Raw genomic sequence first — 17,755 nt, 5'->3', positions numbered from 1 at the left:
CTAAGTAGAGACTAAATGAATGTCTAAGGCAGGGCAGCGCAGGCAGGCAGGCAGTTAGGGAGGGAAGGAGAAGGAAGACGGTATGAGGCTTGGGACAACAATGCAGAGCAAGGCAGTGCGAGAAAGTGTCGGTGAGAACGAGGCGCGGAGGCAGGCAGCCAGGCTTGAATGGAAAAACCCAACGCTTACTGCCTCATGTGTGCGCTGACGCACTCTGCAATAATTTCAAAGGCGTGAGATAAGTGACGAGGCATGTGTAGACGCATGAACGGTATTGTGAGCAGGTGAGGTTTAGTAGACATGAGTAAACACAGGGGTGCCGGTTAAGGTGAGTACGAATGAAAGTCTGAGACATTGAGTTTGAGTGTACACGAGTATATGTAGCTGACAGAGTGCTTGGTAGCAATAGCAGAGGCGAATATGATCGTGAGCCGGAGCTGTTAAGTCGGAATGGAAGTGAGTATGGACGTGAGAGAGTGCTGGTGAATATGAATGGCCGTAAGTAGAAATGTGAGTGAGTGCCGACGAGTGCGAGTATACGTGATTGTGAATGAGTATATAGGCGACGAAAATATTGTTGAGTGAGTATCAGTGAGTGCAGCCTTATTAGGCCGACCTATGAGATGAGGTAAGGCAGGTTAAGGCGCAAGACACACGGGCGATACAATGCGGAAGCGAAGGCGTAGGAAGTGCGCAGGGCAGGGTAACGTAGGGTATGGTGTGGCACAACGAACAAGTTTGATCAAGACAGTGGAGATATGCAAAACTTGGTAGGGTAAGGAACTACGGTATGGGGTGAGGCAAAGCAGCGGAGGGAGTGCAAGCAATTAGTCACGGTGGGCAAGGCACGGCTGGCAAATAAAAGTCTAAACAAGGCAAGGCAGAGCACGGAAGTACCAGGCAGACAGGAAGGGCAAAGCAATACCGAACAATGCAGGACTAGACAAGGCAGTTCAGTGTTGAGCAAGCAGATAGGCGGGCAAGCAAGTAGGGCAAGCAAACACTGTTGCAGCATGCAAGGCAGAACGAGGTAACGCCAGCTAGCGCAAAACTGGCATATACAGGAATACTAGGCAGTGCAGACAAGAATCAGACAGACATGTAGGCCAGGAAAGAGAAAGAAGCAACGTAAATCAAAGCACAGATGGGCAAGGCAAGGCGAGGTGTAGGGTAAGGACAGAGTGGAATGCAAAAGGCACAGCAGTCTAGGTGGGTATGGCTAGGCTGGGTAGTTCAATGTGGCACATAACAAGGCAGTGAAATCAAGGCAGATGATTGATATGCTGGGATAGCCAAAAGGCCAAAAATGTGTGCTTTACTGGCTGCTTTCACAGTAAAAGGCTCTCCGATACCTGCCATACGTACTCTCTCGCGGTATGCGTTGGAAAGTATGGGCACTGATTACATCCCCAAAAGCAGTTGCTAGCTTATTCTTTGGGGTTTACGGAAGGAAGACATCTAATCCGAGCGAAGTAGGTTTGGCGCCCGAAGTAAGAATAGCATTGTTTGGTAATTTCACGCCACCTACAGTATTTATTTACACATTTTGACATACTTGGCTACCAAAGCTATCTACAAACTTGGACGTCGACATCCAGCAAGAAACATGAGACGAAATTCTCCGGTTATTCACACTTGTGTGTAATACCACAACGCCAAAAAGTTTGGCTGCGGCTTAGCTCAGCTAACCCTGGATATGCAAGGCGAACGCTTGGTTCACCCTGGTTGAGTCTCGATTTCACTTGGTTAACCTTTGATTTAGCTGTAATTATATTACTTAAGTATACAATCATCGTTAAGCCAGGTATGATGGCTGTGCTTAGATCGGTGGCTAGACATGACTGTGATTAGGCTTCGGCAGACACCCATCGCTCGACGGTGTAACGCCTGTTGGGCAACAGGGAAAGCACAAGTGCTAGGCATGCAAAGAGACGCCACGATCATGCACAGCGTATAAGCACAAACGTACAGGGCGCGAACACGGTCGCTACACTGTTCTCGATGGTGCGACTCCTGTTCCATTCCGGACCCTCTCCAGTAAAGGAGTTCGCCAGGCGATATCTTCAAGGTGGTCAGACGCTGCTCTGGGACGACGGCTCAAAGCATCCCGCTCCCGCGCAACGCTCAGAAAAGACAGCCCGGCCTCGCTGTCATCCATGGCCAAGCTCGCTCTCACTAGGCGAGTGCAACGTTCCTCTTAGCCAGTCGAGCAGCGACTTACGTGGTCAGACGGCGACACAGCTGCGAAGAGTGCTTGCGCGAAGGTGGAGGGGGCATGGAGCTCGGCGCGGCGAGTCACGTGATGCGCTTCCAAGGCTACAGCGCAAAGGTGGTCAAATGAAGACCAGATTCCTGTTGACGGCGAAACTCGGCTCGACGCGGTTAGTAAAGCTCTCGATCTAAAACAACTCGCTTGACCCGGTTCAGGCTTGTTTACGGACGCAATGCACAAACCATGCTCGACGCCACGCTTCCGTGTAGTTTGCTCAACACGCCGAAGAGTCCCTTATGTAAGTGCTAGTGCAAATCAGCAAGCTACATAATTCAGAGGCTAGCCGCTACAAGCTGTGCCACAGAGTGATGACTTTCCAAATTTGCGATCGACTTCTAATGCGGATCCCCGACCACCGGCCAAACCTGTCCTAGAAAATGCTAAGCCGTTAGTAACGTTGAGTACGAGGTCCTTTTCGGATGGTGTCGCGACAACGTAGCCCCATCTTGAAACTGTACACATCCTACACTTTAAGCCGTACTAAATTTACACAGCTGCGCACGGTCTCCCTTTTGTGTGGCTATTTGCCTTCTTTCCATCAGTCAGTGGGATTGTTATTACCCTTTTCCTTCTGATTGTGTAGGTGTCAGTATGTGGGCGTACCTGGCCGTTTTGTTTCCCTCCCCAACTTCTCGTGTGGATAGTTCGAACACTTGTGTATACGGTTTCCCTGAACACTTCTCGAAGCAGGTGGATGTTTTTCGAGCAGTCAGTCAATGCTTCCTAAGGAGAGGCTAATGTTGCCTGGTGTCATATGAGGCAACGAATAATGAACAAAGTAGGAAGACCTACGGTCTGTTTTCCGAGGCCTACGAGCCATCGGCATATTGCAACGCTGCTTAAAAACGCATCATTTTGCCGTCCATCTACATACCAATAAAAAATATTGATGATGCATGAACGTTGTCATTCATCTGCAACGGATGCATGTGCCACCATTTTCTACATGAATGCTTCACAAACAAAGCGATTAAGCTCCAATAAAGAGGAAATGCAGTGCTAGTTTGGTAATAACAATCTTCTTGAAAGTTAACTGCTACTGAAACGGAAAGCGAAGTGGTCACATACAATCGACGTTGCCCTAAGGAGTCTTTTGATATTACCGCGGCCTATGGAGACAACTTCCAGGAATTGCTAAACAGAGTACAACGGAAAAATGAGAACGCTTGTTTTCTAGCACCGCTTCACTTGGGCTTCGCACTGTTGAAATTTTGTGCGGTTGTTTGATTTTTTTCTTACAGATACGTTGGAAGATGACGTGGCAACTCACTACGGTACGCTTCATAATATCTAACATACTGGCACATACGTGTGCTATTAGACATACTCTTAGGTTACCGTTCTCGGAGATATTCAGTTGCGGTACTGTGCATATCAATTAACACCAAAATAGCAACCCAGTTAAAAAGTGCTGTTGAGATTCGGTGAAGGCGTTCTGCGTGTCGCCAGCCCGCTAAAGTTTAAAATGATTACATTAAGACACTGTCTTCATTAGGCTTACCAAAACCATAATAAGTGTGTACGAAGTTAATACGAAAAAGCAGACTTTCGCTGCCTTAAATTATATCTGAGGTAAATTTACCCACTCTCACACCACGCGGCGCGCAACAGCCGTCATTGCCTTTCTTAAGGCTCGAAAGTTTGATGTGACCGCAGCGATGCAGACGCTCTCGGGGACCTCTGCTCTGTTAACGGATGACTTCATCGGAGCACTGGCGAAAGCATGATTAGCCGGAAATAAGCTAGTGAATTCACGTTTACTTTGCAGCACAGCTGAAACTTGCTAGAAAAGCACTTGCTTAGAGCAGGCGTAGTATTCATGGTTATTATGTAAGGAAATCAGGCAACGTGTCCGTATGTATAGCCCTGAGAAAACGTGAGGGGACCAACGCAAGTCCGAGCTGAAAATGGATGGCAACGCCGCCTTACGCCTCGCCGCTGGAGCTCGTGTGACGTCGATTCCCGCGTAGTGCGAATGTTAGCACAAAAGTGAATATTAAAGAAAACGATAGTTTCTGAAGCAGTTTGATTCTCTTCTAGGGCATTCTGGTTTCTCCATATTCGCCTAAATTTACCTACATAAAAAAAGCCATTTGAAAACCCGCAAGAGAGGTATCTGCCACAGGCGATATTTAGAAAATCTGCAGGAACCAAAATAAGAAAAAAAAACAATTGACCTATGTTCACTTCAGATTTCATGGAGAGGATCACTCTCCTCAATCCTGCTACCGCAAGTGCAATCAGCTGAGAAAAATCAGCTGTAAGAATTAATCGATGCGTGAATATGCCGCTGAGTGCAATTTTCTTATGAAACGCTAATCTAGCTTTGCAAAGTTAACTATGTTCTTTGTGTTTCTTTAACATACCTGCCCTCCGAAGTCTTGAAGGTGATTAAAGAAATCCCCAGTAAGTGTCATGATTTCATTCATAAAGACTTTTAGCCGTAGTCGGTGCTACCCAGTGTGCCAATTAACGCCGTTTTATTGGAAACACTTACATCAATTGCAATACCGCGAATGGCAGTGTCTGTCATGATTTGACAGATGGACGCGTAACTTTAATAGGACTTACCTTTTACGCCAAGTATTCTTTAAATTTAGAAAAGGTTGTCTTAACCAAGGAAGCAAGTCAACCAATGAGGAACGCAAAAAAGTGCAACTCCAAGATTCGGCAGATTGACAGCAAACAACGAGAGAGCTGTACTTTTGTCAACATTCTCGGAGAGATACCATTTTATCTCGCAATTACGACTGCAATCGAACACTCCTAAAACAACGCAGTATTTCGAAGTGTCCTTTATAATAGATTAAAAGCATTGGCAAGGGAGATATCTATTTAGTGCGTACTCTATATGCTATCGCAACTGATAGTGTTGCAAGGAATCAGCAAGTCATTTATGACAGTCCGACCATACTTTCCTGCTTTATCGCACACATACATAAAAACACTGGTGCATTCAGTTCGCTGTAAGCAAGCTTTGCAACTGCGGCACGTGAACAATCTCGCTTATAAGTTGACTATGGCCACGTTCGACTTCAAGACATGCAGTTTTGTTCACGGGTGGGCAAAAAATAATCTTCACCTCAAGCTGTGCCTGGTTATAAGTAATGTCTATCACTCGGGGCCAAGTAGAGCCTAGACGTGTTCATAGAACGGTTGCTTTCGATACGCTTAAGGCCACTTCGCACAGAATCACTGCCGCAGTTTGCTGTTGTCACACTTCATCTCGGCCCTGTAACAGCTGCCGTAATAGACAGGAAGATGATACGCACAGTCTAGCGGAATGCCGTTTGGTAATTTCACCATTTTGAGCGCACGTGTCTTGTGGCCCACTGCAGTATGTGACTTGTCGTCTCGCAGTGTGCACAACTATCCGAGAAGTTGTCCGTACGCCGGCGCTATATAGCCGAAATCAGAGCCTCGGGCAGTTCAGCACAGGAAATCAACCGTAATGATTTCGGATTGTTCAGGCCCTTCTAGGCAGTGGGCCGTTTACACTGTAGGTAAAGCTCGAAACTGTAGGTGCTGTTGACGGTTATCACAGACTTGAGGGATTTTTGTTGACGCACTCAACAAATTCGCAGGGGCTGCGACATCGGACGTTGCCTATAAGGACATCCCGACAGCTTCGTCCGAGCATCCTGGTTAGTAAGACGTTTCCACTGCATGTGATTCCTATCTTAAACACGCTTGCTTACTCAAAGGCGCTGAGACAGCCGAGAAGGAGAGGACAAGGCAAAAGAAAAGCACTCATTGGACTCAATTTTACAACCACTATTACTATCACTGACGCAGTGCTTGAATCAATATGAATTTTTCATTGATTATTCATTATAGAGCAGCGCGAATATCAAGTTATCTGCACAAGGATCAAATACGAATGGTTAGAATTGAATATCGCATAGGCAACGGCAGTTGCATATATTAAAGCGGCAATCTTTCTACAGGTATAATTATGTAGCATTTCGACGGGGAGGAAATGCGAAAACACCCGTGTACTTAGATTTAGGTGTACGTTAAAGAACCCGTGGTGGTCCAAATTTTCGGAGTCTCCTACTACGGCGTGCCTCATAATCCGAAAGTGGTTTTGGCATGTAATACCCCAAAATTTAATTTAATTATGCAGCACACTGCTAACTACTAGTACAAAAATGGACAGCTAAGTATATGAATTACAAAAGATCCGTTCCAAATCCAAGACCTATATTTTGTCATTAAAATCTGCACATATATCCACTTCAGCACTTTCAGGACCTGGTTGCGAACAAGCTTTCTAATAAACGATTGGCTGCTGCTGTTAAGCTCTACAAAGCGACAAATAAGTGGTTGCTGAAAAAAGATGAGAAGTTGGCGGGGAAAAAAAAAACAAGTGTTGGAGGACTTGTCTGATGTATACGTGTGAAAAATCCCATTACAAGAAAAAGATCAGTGATTGCAACATAAAAGATAAATGTGCTACCTAAGTAGACTACAAAAAAAAAACAGAACAAAATGACAGAATGCAATAAAAAAACGAAGGTTGTCATGTAGGCTGCCGCCACAAAACCTAAAACGAGGATTGCTTTACCCCCTTTCTTTCTGCGTTGCTTCAGCAAATTTGATCATGGTTTCCCTTCTGGCGATCTGCAATACTTTATTTGGCAGACAGAGAACAGCAGCAAGATTTTACCAGCAGTAAGTTGTTGAGAACTATCTGGGTAATTTTCCGCTATGTCAAAATACCGAACAATTCCTCTTCAAATACGAATGCAGAATGTTAGCGTGACATATTTGATTCCTATTTAGAACTTCTAATATTCACCCACATCTAATTATTTTTATTATATTTTATTATAAACGTCACCGACGCTCCATTGACGGATATTACAGAAAGATAAATATACACAACAGAAGGGCATCAATACTAAGACGCAACCAAAACAGATTATCTAGCAAATTCACGGAAGTGAGCATTAAAGAACCGCTCTAATTCACGAACATCATTTGTGGGAACAACATATTTTAGAACTCCATTCCATATTTAATTCTGATTCTTGAAAGAACGAACGTTTCCCCTTGAAAGAGATGTGGCTGAATAACGTAACAGTAATCCGTTTGAAGCGTTCATATCTTTAGAGCTTGCATTCATCTTCGCCATAATATAAAGTCAGTACTGAAGTATTTGAGACAAAATCGAAATCAGTAATGCCCATGGTACTTACTTCTGAGTCGTCCTCAACAACAATCCGTCACAGCAGCAGCCCAGAGATCATAGTGTAGCTGTTCTGAGCTGAAGGTTTCTCGTGGATTCCCGGGGGTGGCAGACGCACTCAGTAGAGGGCGGAATGCAAAAACGTCCGGTGACCATGCATTGGGTGCGCTTCAAAGAATCCAAGGTGTTAGAGGTTATTCTGTAACCCCGCACTGCGGCGCCTATCAAAATCAAATTGCAGTTGTGGCACATAGAACCTCGGAATTTAGTTTTACTTCCTTTGCAAACGCAATTTGCGCTTTCAAACCGCTATTGCATGTCTCGTCCAGTTGTAGGATGAACAGTTTTTACTGTCCGAATCCAGAAGGGGGAGTAGCAATTTGTAAAAACGCTGGGGGCACGTTGGTGCACACTGCAGAGACGCGCGCGCCACCCCGCCGGCAGCGGCGGTCAGCGAGAGCAGAGCCAGGATAATGTGACGATTCTATTCCAACTCTATTCCTTTTGGACTTCGTCTGTGGTCTGAGTGATACTTCGACCATGGCACCACCGGCATCGGCCGGTCCTTAACCATGGCTTATAAGAAATGAATAGAATCGAGCGAAATGAATCCTTACGTTTCGCCAGCCCAGGATTCCTGAAGAGGCCATCCGATCTCGGAACTTGTGTTCACACCGTTTATGTTCTCAATCCCGTACCTCTCCCCCCGCAGCATCAACTGATTGATCTTGTTTCAATTTAATTTTTTTCTCTCTCGCTTTTCTTGCTGAAGAGATAGGTGCGGGTGCCAATTGCGCACTGCTTAGAGTCTTACTCCCCATTTCCTTTCAAGACCCGTGTTCAAGAAACGGTTCTTGTTCTAGAACAGTTCCTAATACAAACTGTGAGTTAATCATACCTCTGTGTATATATTTGCCCAAAGCGGATGGCGAATTTGGCAAACAGTGCTTCAAAACGAAGAGCTTCATGAATACAGCCCAAGTAACGCGGCCTATCACGACGGATATTTGCTAGATTTCGTTACAAGGCTCACAAAGTGGAATCGCAGAGTCATGCACCGCACACATGGAACAGTGTAGGCTTTCACATGACAGCATCACGTTCAGCTGGAAGTAGGTATAACAAACGGCGGTTATTTTATAGTGTCAAGTTGCACCATCTCGTGTAAACGGAAAACTTGTAATGAAAAGGTATCTGGAAAGCGCACCAAAACAAGGACGCAAGAAACGAAGACCAAGAAAAGCGCTGTCACCCACTTCTAGCAGATACCACTATTATAGATATGGATAAGTGCGAGTGTGTAAGATTATTAATAGAAACGGAGAAAATCATCTTGGCCTCTGACCAATTCATCAGGAAAGCGTCACTATTATTGTCCGCGAGAGCGTTAGATTATTGGCGCTTGCATGAAAGCTGACCGCATTTGCAATATGTGATTTAGATTGTCTTGTGTTTTCCTGATGTACCGGTTTTAGACTGTTTCCATGCCGTTATGTAAGTGTATCTTCATGGTTGATATCGCTGTGCGCATGGTTGTTTGGGGGATCCCGGAGGCGAATTTTCCTTGTCGATAGTTAGTGTTTGTCTTCGTTCTTGTTTATTCTTGTGTCCTGTTTTGTTGCGCTATCCAGATACTTTTCCATGATGACTGGCCAACATGTCCGTTTTGCCACCCTCGTCTTGTAATGAAGCATGGAAATTGAAAGAGGAATGTCGCTAATTCATGCAAGCAAGGGTAACTTCACTCGGGACATGCTAATGTTAGTTGCTCAAAAATAAGCAGTACGAATAGGTACCGAGTATAGCAGACGCTTACAAAAATGAACATCGCGTGTACCGAGTACACTAATTGCTTTCGTTTGCATACTTGTGCGCCATTATCTTTGATTATTGCAACCTGCTTATGTTCGTTTTGCAGAGGATCATAACGCAAAACAAGGCAAATTATTTCTTATTCCTAGGTAAAAGCGTCACACCCAGCCCATGGAAGGACGATGTAACGAATGTTGGAGGGGCAACGATCAATTCCACGATGACGAATAGTACAACTACACCGTCTACTACGAAGATCATTGCTGCAAATGCATCTTCCAAGACAACTAGCGCTACAACAGCTACGTCGACCCCAACTACTATGACTACTACACCGACCACTACTACTACTACGACTACTACGTCGACCACTACTACATCTACGACTACTACGTCGACCACAACTACTTCTACGACTACTACGTCGACCACAACTACTACGACTACTACGTCGACCACTACTACTTCTACGACTACTACATCCACAACGACTACTACCACTACTACATCTACTACGACAACTACTACCACTACTACAACAACTACAACGACTACTACTACTACTACCACCACTACTACTACTACTACAACTACTACTACTACTACTACTACTACTACTACTACTACTACTACTACTACTACTACGTCTACAACGACTACTACGACTACTACCACTACCAGTACCACTACAACCACGACAACTACTACGACAACATGTAAGTGTTCTCTATTGTGCTGCCATCGCTTTTAAGGCGTTGATTTTATTCACCAGTACCTTACCGTGCTGATTGCGCATTTCATTTAGCGGTACTATCGGGCATTAATTAACTATTTTTCAACAACACCGCGCAATATGTACCGCGGCACTGTTCAAAATGCAACGCGCATGTTTGCTTCAGTTCAGTCTCGGACGCTCAGGAGGCCGTCTCTGAACGTACGTGTGAAGTGAGAAAGGGTAGCCCACTGCAGAGTTATGAGAGAATATTTCTAATAATAACGTTTCCATGGTAAACGCGAGGATTTGTGGGATATGGTATGAATCTGAATGCGAAAGATAGTTTTTAAGATTCACATTTGCTGTTTTTTTTTCGTTCCTGGTGAAATTCATCTTTTCCTATTGCTTAGTTTTCTATCCATTCGCACTTATTATATGTCGACGAGGGTCTATACAGGGAGGGAACAAGAATCCTTGATTCCTATTGAACCTCCTCGAACCCATTAAGCAGTGAAGGAGTGCATTTGTCAGATAGGCACAATGGCATTACCATTCAAACCGTTGAAAGAGAAAAAAAAAAGAGTCGAAGGGTGCATGGGAGGCACTGCTCAGTCACAATTAATGGCATACCGGTGCACAATAAAAAAGATATATTAATGTATACCGTTCGCAATAACAGTTGTGGGCACAAGTTTTGAATAAGGCAATTATAAAAATTACGCCAGAACTCATGTCATGATAACTGTCGACGGTAATGCGAATAGCATTCGAGGAATGTAGCGACAGACCGTATTCCCGATGTCATGTTTATTTTCGCACTATGACCTAGTAGTCATGGTGAGCAAATTTTGCCGAAGTGAAGCTTGAGTTTTGTAGTGAAGAAGATGCTGTAGGGACTTGCCTACTGTGCCCATGTTTCGACACACCTGTAAACATCTAGTAATTAGATTTTCTTGGTTGCTTACAAACCAGGCAGCATTAAGCGGAATGTAAATGGGTAATAATGCTGCGGTCATTTTGTCGTCTATATCTAGAAAGGGTTGGCAATATAGGTTCCTATTAAATTTTTTTTTAGATCGACCGATGGACCCGACTTACGTTCGAAGGGGTAAGTCAAGCTTCTGTAAATTTTATTGAGGTAAGAATGTTTGCTTCATAAAAAATGGGATCTAATTGAAGCTGTGAAAATAGTTGCCCAACGAAACTGTGATACCACCTGATCCGATAGACCAATGAGGAATAGCCTAGAACTTGGTCCTGCTGAGCCTGAGCTCGGCGCCGTTGTGCCCACCGACATTGCTGTTCCCGTCGCTGTTCGTCGTGTTCACGCGGCTCTTCGGGAGTCCTAATTATGCTTGACCTTTCCTAGCGCTATCTGAAAACAAATAAAATTACTTGCTAGGTGGATTTTTCTTTTACATATGAAAGTGTACTGAGGTCACTCCCTCATTCGTATCGTAGAGTGGCCACTTACCGGCAGCTACAGCTTATGCAACCGCAATCTTTACCGCGAAACGCTTGCAGCTAACGCTATGCGCGAAGGCGAGCTTCCGGGTTGTTTTTTTTCTGTCCCGCGCACGGCCGCGAATGCGCGGAGGGAAGCGCTGTCTGGTGACACTGTAAGGAACCGAGCGCCTTCCGCTGTGATTGGTTGAATTTTTGCCTACAGAGACGAAGAAATTCCGGCAACGTTGTCGTTTACCGCTTCGCTGTAAACTGTGGTTAACACCTAGTACGTTAGCAAGAATAAAAAAAATACAAGTTCATGCGAGATATTCCGAGCGCCGATTCGCAATCTGCAGGACGTAATTTTTTGCTTCAGCGCTACTTTATGTGCAATGGGTAGCATTACAATTGCTCCCCATTAACATGCACACTCAATAAAAAAGTAGGCAGTAAAAAATTGTTGGTAAGCTTATAGCAGAATAAGTGGAATAGGTAAGACATTGGCAATGGCAGAAGACACAACGCGTAATCGTCGTTAAAGGGCACGCGAACTATTTGGATATAGGGAACGCTCATCTCTAGCGCATGTACAATCCATGAAGGAAAAGACACACACACACAAAACCATACAAAAATAAAAAGCAAGAAAGCTTTGCAATCATCGGCTTCCATACTGGAGCACTGCACTCTTGGTGCCCAAGCCCCACGGTAATAATCGCATATACAAAGTGTTGTGCACTATCTGTGTTACGAAAACACCCGCAAATTCCAACGACTGCCCACGAGCCCCTTTTCTCAGGGCATTCAGTTTCCCCGCGAGCAAAGAGTGTGGCAAAAGCCAGTTAAGCGGCGTTGCTGGGAATGCTCAACGGTGCAATTTTCGTTATCGTTTTCATAACGTTCTAGGAATTACTGATTTGCTTGACATCGAAGCGCAATGTCCTGCAAACTGCGTCTCAGCCCGAATCACTTGAGAAACTAGAACGGTAATGACTGGTGGCCGCGGAGAAACAAGGGTAATTCACTTTGATGCATGACTCATCGAGAAAAAGCAATGGAAGCTTTTTTTAATTTTTATTTTTGCACAGTGCACGTCCTTTAGGACCAGAGTGACAGTGAGGACTAGTGAACACGACAAAAAACATAGATGTTAGAATTTGGAATTCAACTTTGTACTAGCTATCGCGAGGCAGAGGCAATCGGAGTTATTTGGTGGAGCCCTAGGTCCTGCACTCGACATAAACACAAGAGGATGATATTAATGTTGATAATCATAAATGTAAATACATTCCTACATGAATAAAAACGGCTCTGAGGGGCAAATAACACTCAACTGTTCATAGGCTCATTTGCGGCAGTCTAGATGGCGCTGCATGCTGGTTTCTTGGAACCTGAGTGCAAAAAGCCTTGGCCATTGCTTTGTGAAAGCGCCTTGAACAAAAGCATGGTTTCATAAACAGAAGCAAGCAGACCCTCTAATCAATGAAAAATAGGCGCTCTGTGTTATTCGTCGTGTGTTCTCATGCTACACAAATTGAGAGAAATGTTTTATCAGGTAGCACCATAAATGACGGAGTAATATTTCAACTTCACTTTCCGCATACACCACGTAAAACGCTATCAGAGGAAACATGGCACAGTCGTTGAAAATTTTTTGCTGACGGGCATCAACACATTCCTTTGTCGGTTAAATAGAGCTTCCTATACTCTTTTTAATATTTAAAGGAAATGCTGCAGGCGCTACGTATGTAGTGCGGTCATAGGAGTCTCGCTGGGCGCGTTTTGCGGTGCAGAACTTTTTGAATGGCGACGCATTATGCGGTATATCTGTTTGATGTATTAAAAATGGCAACTTGCGAAAACATATTCTAGTCAAACAGCGTATTATGCGTGCACCTTTTTTTACTTGCAGTGTGCGGCGTGCTGCATTTATTGTGTGCACAAAGGATGCAAATTGGCCGCTGGCTGAAGGGACGTTTCACTCCGGTCGTTCGGTCGTAAATAATTTCAGATTTCCGAAGTGTTTTGTGAAAAGAATACGCCATATTTTCTAACATGCCAGTATAAAGCCTAATTTTAGATCATTACGTGACGCTTATCTACAACCTTCTTCTCGCCGTGACGCACTAATTCGCGGTTGCGAATGCGAGCCACGAGAGGGGTCTCTTTAACCTCCTTAGCGTTTCCGCCTATGAATGAAACGGAGCGCAGGGATGAATGTTATGCAGGCTAAGATTTAATTCTGCCTTACATTCTGCTTCTATTCCGTAGATCTGCGTGGCCTCTTGTGCCACACTTACGCCGAGGCCTTCCTCGGAGCCGCGATACCGGGCAGCTGCGATTTCGTCATGGTCGACGTACCAGTGTCCTCACCTGAGCGGCACCCCGTGTACTCGTACATGGCGACCATCAAAATAAATCCAGGTATTCATTATCAGGGGCCGTGGCACAGATATTGTCATTCGTTAAGCGCGTACGACACTCGAAAGAATACACAGATGAAGTATTGAACAGCTGAAACCTGATCTTTCCGCATTCGGCACCCTGAACCTACTCGGATTGAATTCTTTTGCAACAAGTAACACTTAGTCGTCGTCACCAGGTGAAATATTTTCAAGCATAGCTAATTTGAGGCGGAGAAACCGGAAAAAGACATCAGTAGATCATCGCGGTGACGCAGTCGCTGTGGTGTTGCACTGCTGGGCGCGGTGAGGTCGCGCGTTCATTTGCTGGATACAACATCCACGTTTCGATAGAATGGAAATGCAAGAGGGTGCCTTATTTAGGCTCGTTAAAATAGCCATATACTCAACACAATCCAGAGCCATCCGCTACGGCGTGTATGTACGCATCTGTTATGAACATGCTTAACATGAAGCCATAAAGACGAAGGAGCATGAGGCAGGTTTCCGCGATCAACCAATATTTTCTAATGAGAATGACTGCATTTCTTCGCGAGCCTGGTACTACGCGTTGTTTAATTTTGCTTTTCATAAGTAAACTCTAAGCTATTGCATCCGCAGATGTAGAAAGTGCGCTGCATTATCATTAACATATAACCCAAGTAATTAGCATTAGGACTGCATCAAAAATGGGGGAACAGGCCCATCACCTAATATACCACTTACAATATGCTGGTCATGCAGGGCGTTTTGGTGGTGCCCATTAATTTCTCGATCCGTGTGTGGGTAATTCATAAAATGACGCTACCGAGAATGTTTTCAACCAGGACTAGGTTTTCGGTGGTTCTCGCAACATGGTGACGATGCGTCGTTTACCTTCAGTCATGGAGGAAGGAAAGAAGAGGAGGGAGCACACTGCAACGCGATTGAAGCCAAAATCTTCTGGGCCAGTGGTGGCCCAACATGTGGTCTCACATCAGTGTGCTCGGGTGATGTTTAGCGTTCCCGCTCTTTAGGCAGAGACACGGCAGGGCAGCTCAGCAAGCACGCACCGAATAAAAACTATTGGCATAGCTGCTGAGAACCAAACGTCTCAGCAAATCTCGGTTCTTGCTCCGTTATCTCGACGCGACAGGTCACGTGTTGGGCCATCACTGTGGCTTCACGGAACATTCGCTTGCCAAGGCTGGCTGCGTGACGTCATGCTCCCTGCTGTATTTTTCCTTCCTCCATGCGTTAAGCTTAACAAACGCGCGCATTCACAGTCGTTCATCCGCCGGCATTTCAGCTGGGCTCGAGGAGCGCATATTGAAGCACATGAGAAGCGTACAAGACACTCAGCTTCTGCTGGTGGTCAAACGAAGCACACTTCGAGGCAGCCATTTCGAGCCGCAAGCCGTGGTGAGAGGCCTTGTCCAAAAGGTCGTCGATATGAAGGCACACGGCATTGCACTGAGCGATCATCAGATCACGGACGCCAACACGGCAGTCGTCTTGCAAGACGCCAAGGTACGCTGAGAGGGCTGTGGCAATGGACGCTACAGAAAATGTTTTGCAGCTAGTTGGCTATCCAGCATTGTTCACGGTTCCGGAAAGAGTTACCAGGCAGATCGACGCATTTGTGTGGCGAGTAGCTGTGCGTTCCGCCAAGTGTATCTGTGAAGGCAGCAGCAAGATGACGACTGCGGGGTCGGCGATCTATGGACGGGTGACGGCATCAATTTTACACCAATCCTTCAACGCGAGTTTACTACTATTGTTGGTTTCTTACATGGTTGTAGATACTTGACAGGCGTATGGTGGCTGTGCTATGGAAAGTAGAAAAAAGGAAGACTGAAAAATAAATAGTTGATATCGCCTCAATATAGGGTCAGCAGCACCCACACGGTCATCGGAATTGCGTGTGATCGCTCTGTACGCTGTTGCCAGTGCGGTTATATGCTACGAATAGCCTCAATATCACCTTCTACGGCAGCCGCTACCGCCTAAAGTGCTGGACAACGATGTAGTCGACCGCCAACCAACGACGAAACGTTGGCTTCTTTTACATATGTTCCCTGTCTAAGGGACGGATAGCTGTGGAAGGAGCCATGAAAAAAAAAATGCCTAAAGACGCCACGCATACTGAGACCACCCAATAAAGAATTTGGCTTCTGCAGAACCTTGCGACAGTGCCAAAAACTGTTTCGAAGGTCCTACAGGAACACTGACAACGTTCCCAGTTGCTCTCAAGGACTCCACAGGAAGGCATAGGCCGACAATGCTCGATGTTATGGATGCGACGGCAATCGATCGTATCGATATTCTAAGCGAATGTTCGCCCTCGTCGTCGCCGTGAGACTGCGTGTATATGAAGGTAAATGTCTGTTATGCGCCATGTCGTGTTAGTAAATGCGATATGTGCACGTTGTACTGCCCCACCATTCTATCACTAAAGTTGCTCATACCTGGTCTAACATTCTTCACGAACTTATTCCTCAGAATTTTGAGAATAACAGCCCCAAAAACAAATTTCTCGAAACAAAAGACCAAAGTTCGCTTTAATTATGAGACATCAACGGAGCTGTACGATAGCAGAATTCAAACACAGTATCCCGAGCACATCATCATCATCATCAGCCTTGTTACGCCCACTGCAGGGTAAAGGCTTCTTCCATTCTTCTCCGACTACCCCGGTCATGTACTGATTGTGGCCATGTTATCCCTGCAAACTTCATAATGTCATGCGCCCATCTAACTTTCTGCTGCCCCCTGCTACGCTTCCCTTCCCTTGGAAATCAGTCCCTAACCCTTAATCACCATCGGTTATCTTCCCTCCTCATTACTTGTCCTGCCCATGCCCATTTCTTTTTCTTGATTTCAACTAAGAGGTGATTAACTCGCGTTCGTTCCCTCACCCAATCTGCTCTTTTCTTATCCCTTAACGCTACACTTATCATTCTTCTTTCCATAGCTCGTTGCGTCGTCCTCAGTTTAAGTAGGACCCTTTCGTAAGCCTCCAGGTTTCTGCGCCGTATGTGAGTACTGGTAAGACACAGCTGTTATACGCTTTTCTCTTGAGGGATAATGGCAACCTGCTGTTAATAATCTGAGAAGGCCTGCCAAACGCTCCCCAGCCCATTCTTATTCTTCTGATTATTTCAGTCTCATGATCCGGATCCGCGGTCACTACCTGCCCTACGTAGATGTATTCCCTTCCACTTCCAGTGCCTCGCTACCTATGTAAACTGCTGTTCTCTTCTGAGACTGTTAAACATTACTTTAGTTTTCTGCAGATTAATTTGTAGTCCCACCCTTTTGCTCTGCCTCTCCAGGTCAGCGAGCATGCATTGCAGATGGTCCCCTGAGTTACTAAGCAAGGCAAAAACATCATCAGCGAATCGCAAGTTACTTAAGTAACTTGCGATTCCATTAACTCTTATCCCCAATGTTTAACAATCCAGGTCCTGAATACCTCGTATAAACACGGTGTGAATAGCAATGGAGCGATCGTATCTCCCTGCCAGACGCCTTTCTTTATTGGGGTTTTGTTGCTTTATTTATGGAGGACTACGGTGGCTGCGGAGCCACTATAGACATCTTTCAGTATTTTTACATACGGCTCATCTCCACCTTGATTCCGTTATGCATCCATGGCCACTGAGGTTTCGACTGAATCAAACGCTTTCTCGTAATCAATGAAAGCAATATATAAGGGTTGGCTATATTCCGCACATTTCTCTGTCACCTGATCGATAGTGTGGATATGGTCTATTGTTGAGCAGCCTTTATGGAATCCTGCCTGGTCCTTTCGTTGACAGAAGTCTAAGGCGTTCGTGACTATATGTGCGATTACCTTGGTAAATACTTTGTAGGCAACGGACAGTAAGCGAATTGGTCTATAATTTCTCAAGTCTTTCACGTCCCCTTTCTTATGG

General features: G+C 45.2%; 1 protein-coding gene across 4 annotated transcripts in view; it reads left to right on the top strand.

Moving 5' to 3' along the window:
* LOC135905612 (uncharacterized) overlaps nucleotides 1-17,755 on the top strand; it is a 49,844-nt gene that overhangs the window by 19,983 nt on the left and 12,106 nt on the right. The window contains exons 6-13 of one of the 4 annotated variants that reach the window (XM_065436561.1): nucleotides 3,514-3,546; nucleotides 4,652-4,678; nucleotides 5,857-5,916; nucleotides 6,917-6,946; nucleotides 9,425-9,991; nucleotides 11,066-11,098; nucleotides 13,708-13,860; nucleotides 15,127-15,347. In XM_065436561.1, the coding sequence (XP_065292633.1) occupies nucleotides 3,514-3,546; nucleotides 4,652-4,678; nucleotides 5,857-5,916; nucleotides 6,917-6,946; nucleotides 9,425-9,991; nucleotides 11,066-11,098; nucleotides 13,708-13,860; nucleotides 15,127-15,347 (1,124 nt within the window). The remainder of the gene's footprint in view (nucleotides 1-3,513; nucleotides 3,547-4,651; nucleotides 4,679-5,856; nucleotides 5,917-6,916; nucleotides 6,947-9,424; nucleotides 9,992-11,065; nucleotides 11,099-13,707; nucleotides 13,861-15,126; nucleotides 15,348-17,755) is intronic. The other 3 variants (XM_065436562.1, XM_065436563.1, XM_065436564.1) reach the window with 3 other exon arrangements.

This window comes from Dermacentor albipictus, chromosome 1 (assembly GCF_038994185.2).
Source record: "Dermacentor albipictus isolate Rhodes 1998 colony chromosome 1, USDA_Dalb.pri_finalv2, whole genome shotgun sequence".
In the NCBI taxonomy this organism is placed as follows: Eukaryota; Metazoa; Arthropoda; class Arachnida; order Ixodida; family Ixodidae; genus Dermacentor; species Dermacentor albipictus.
The sequence above is the reverse complement of the archived record's forward strand: the minus strand, read 5'-3'. Positions and strand labels throughout refer to the sequence as shown.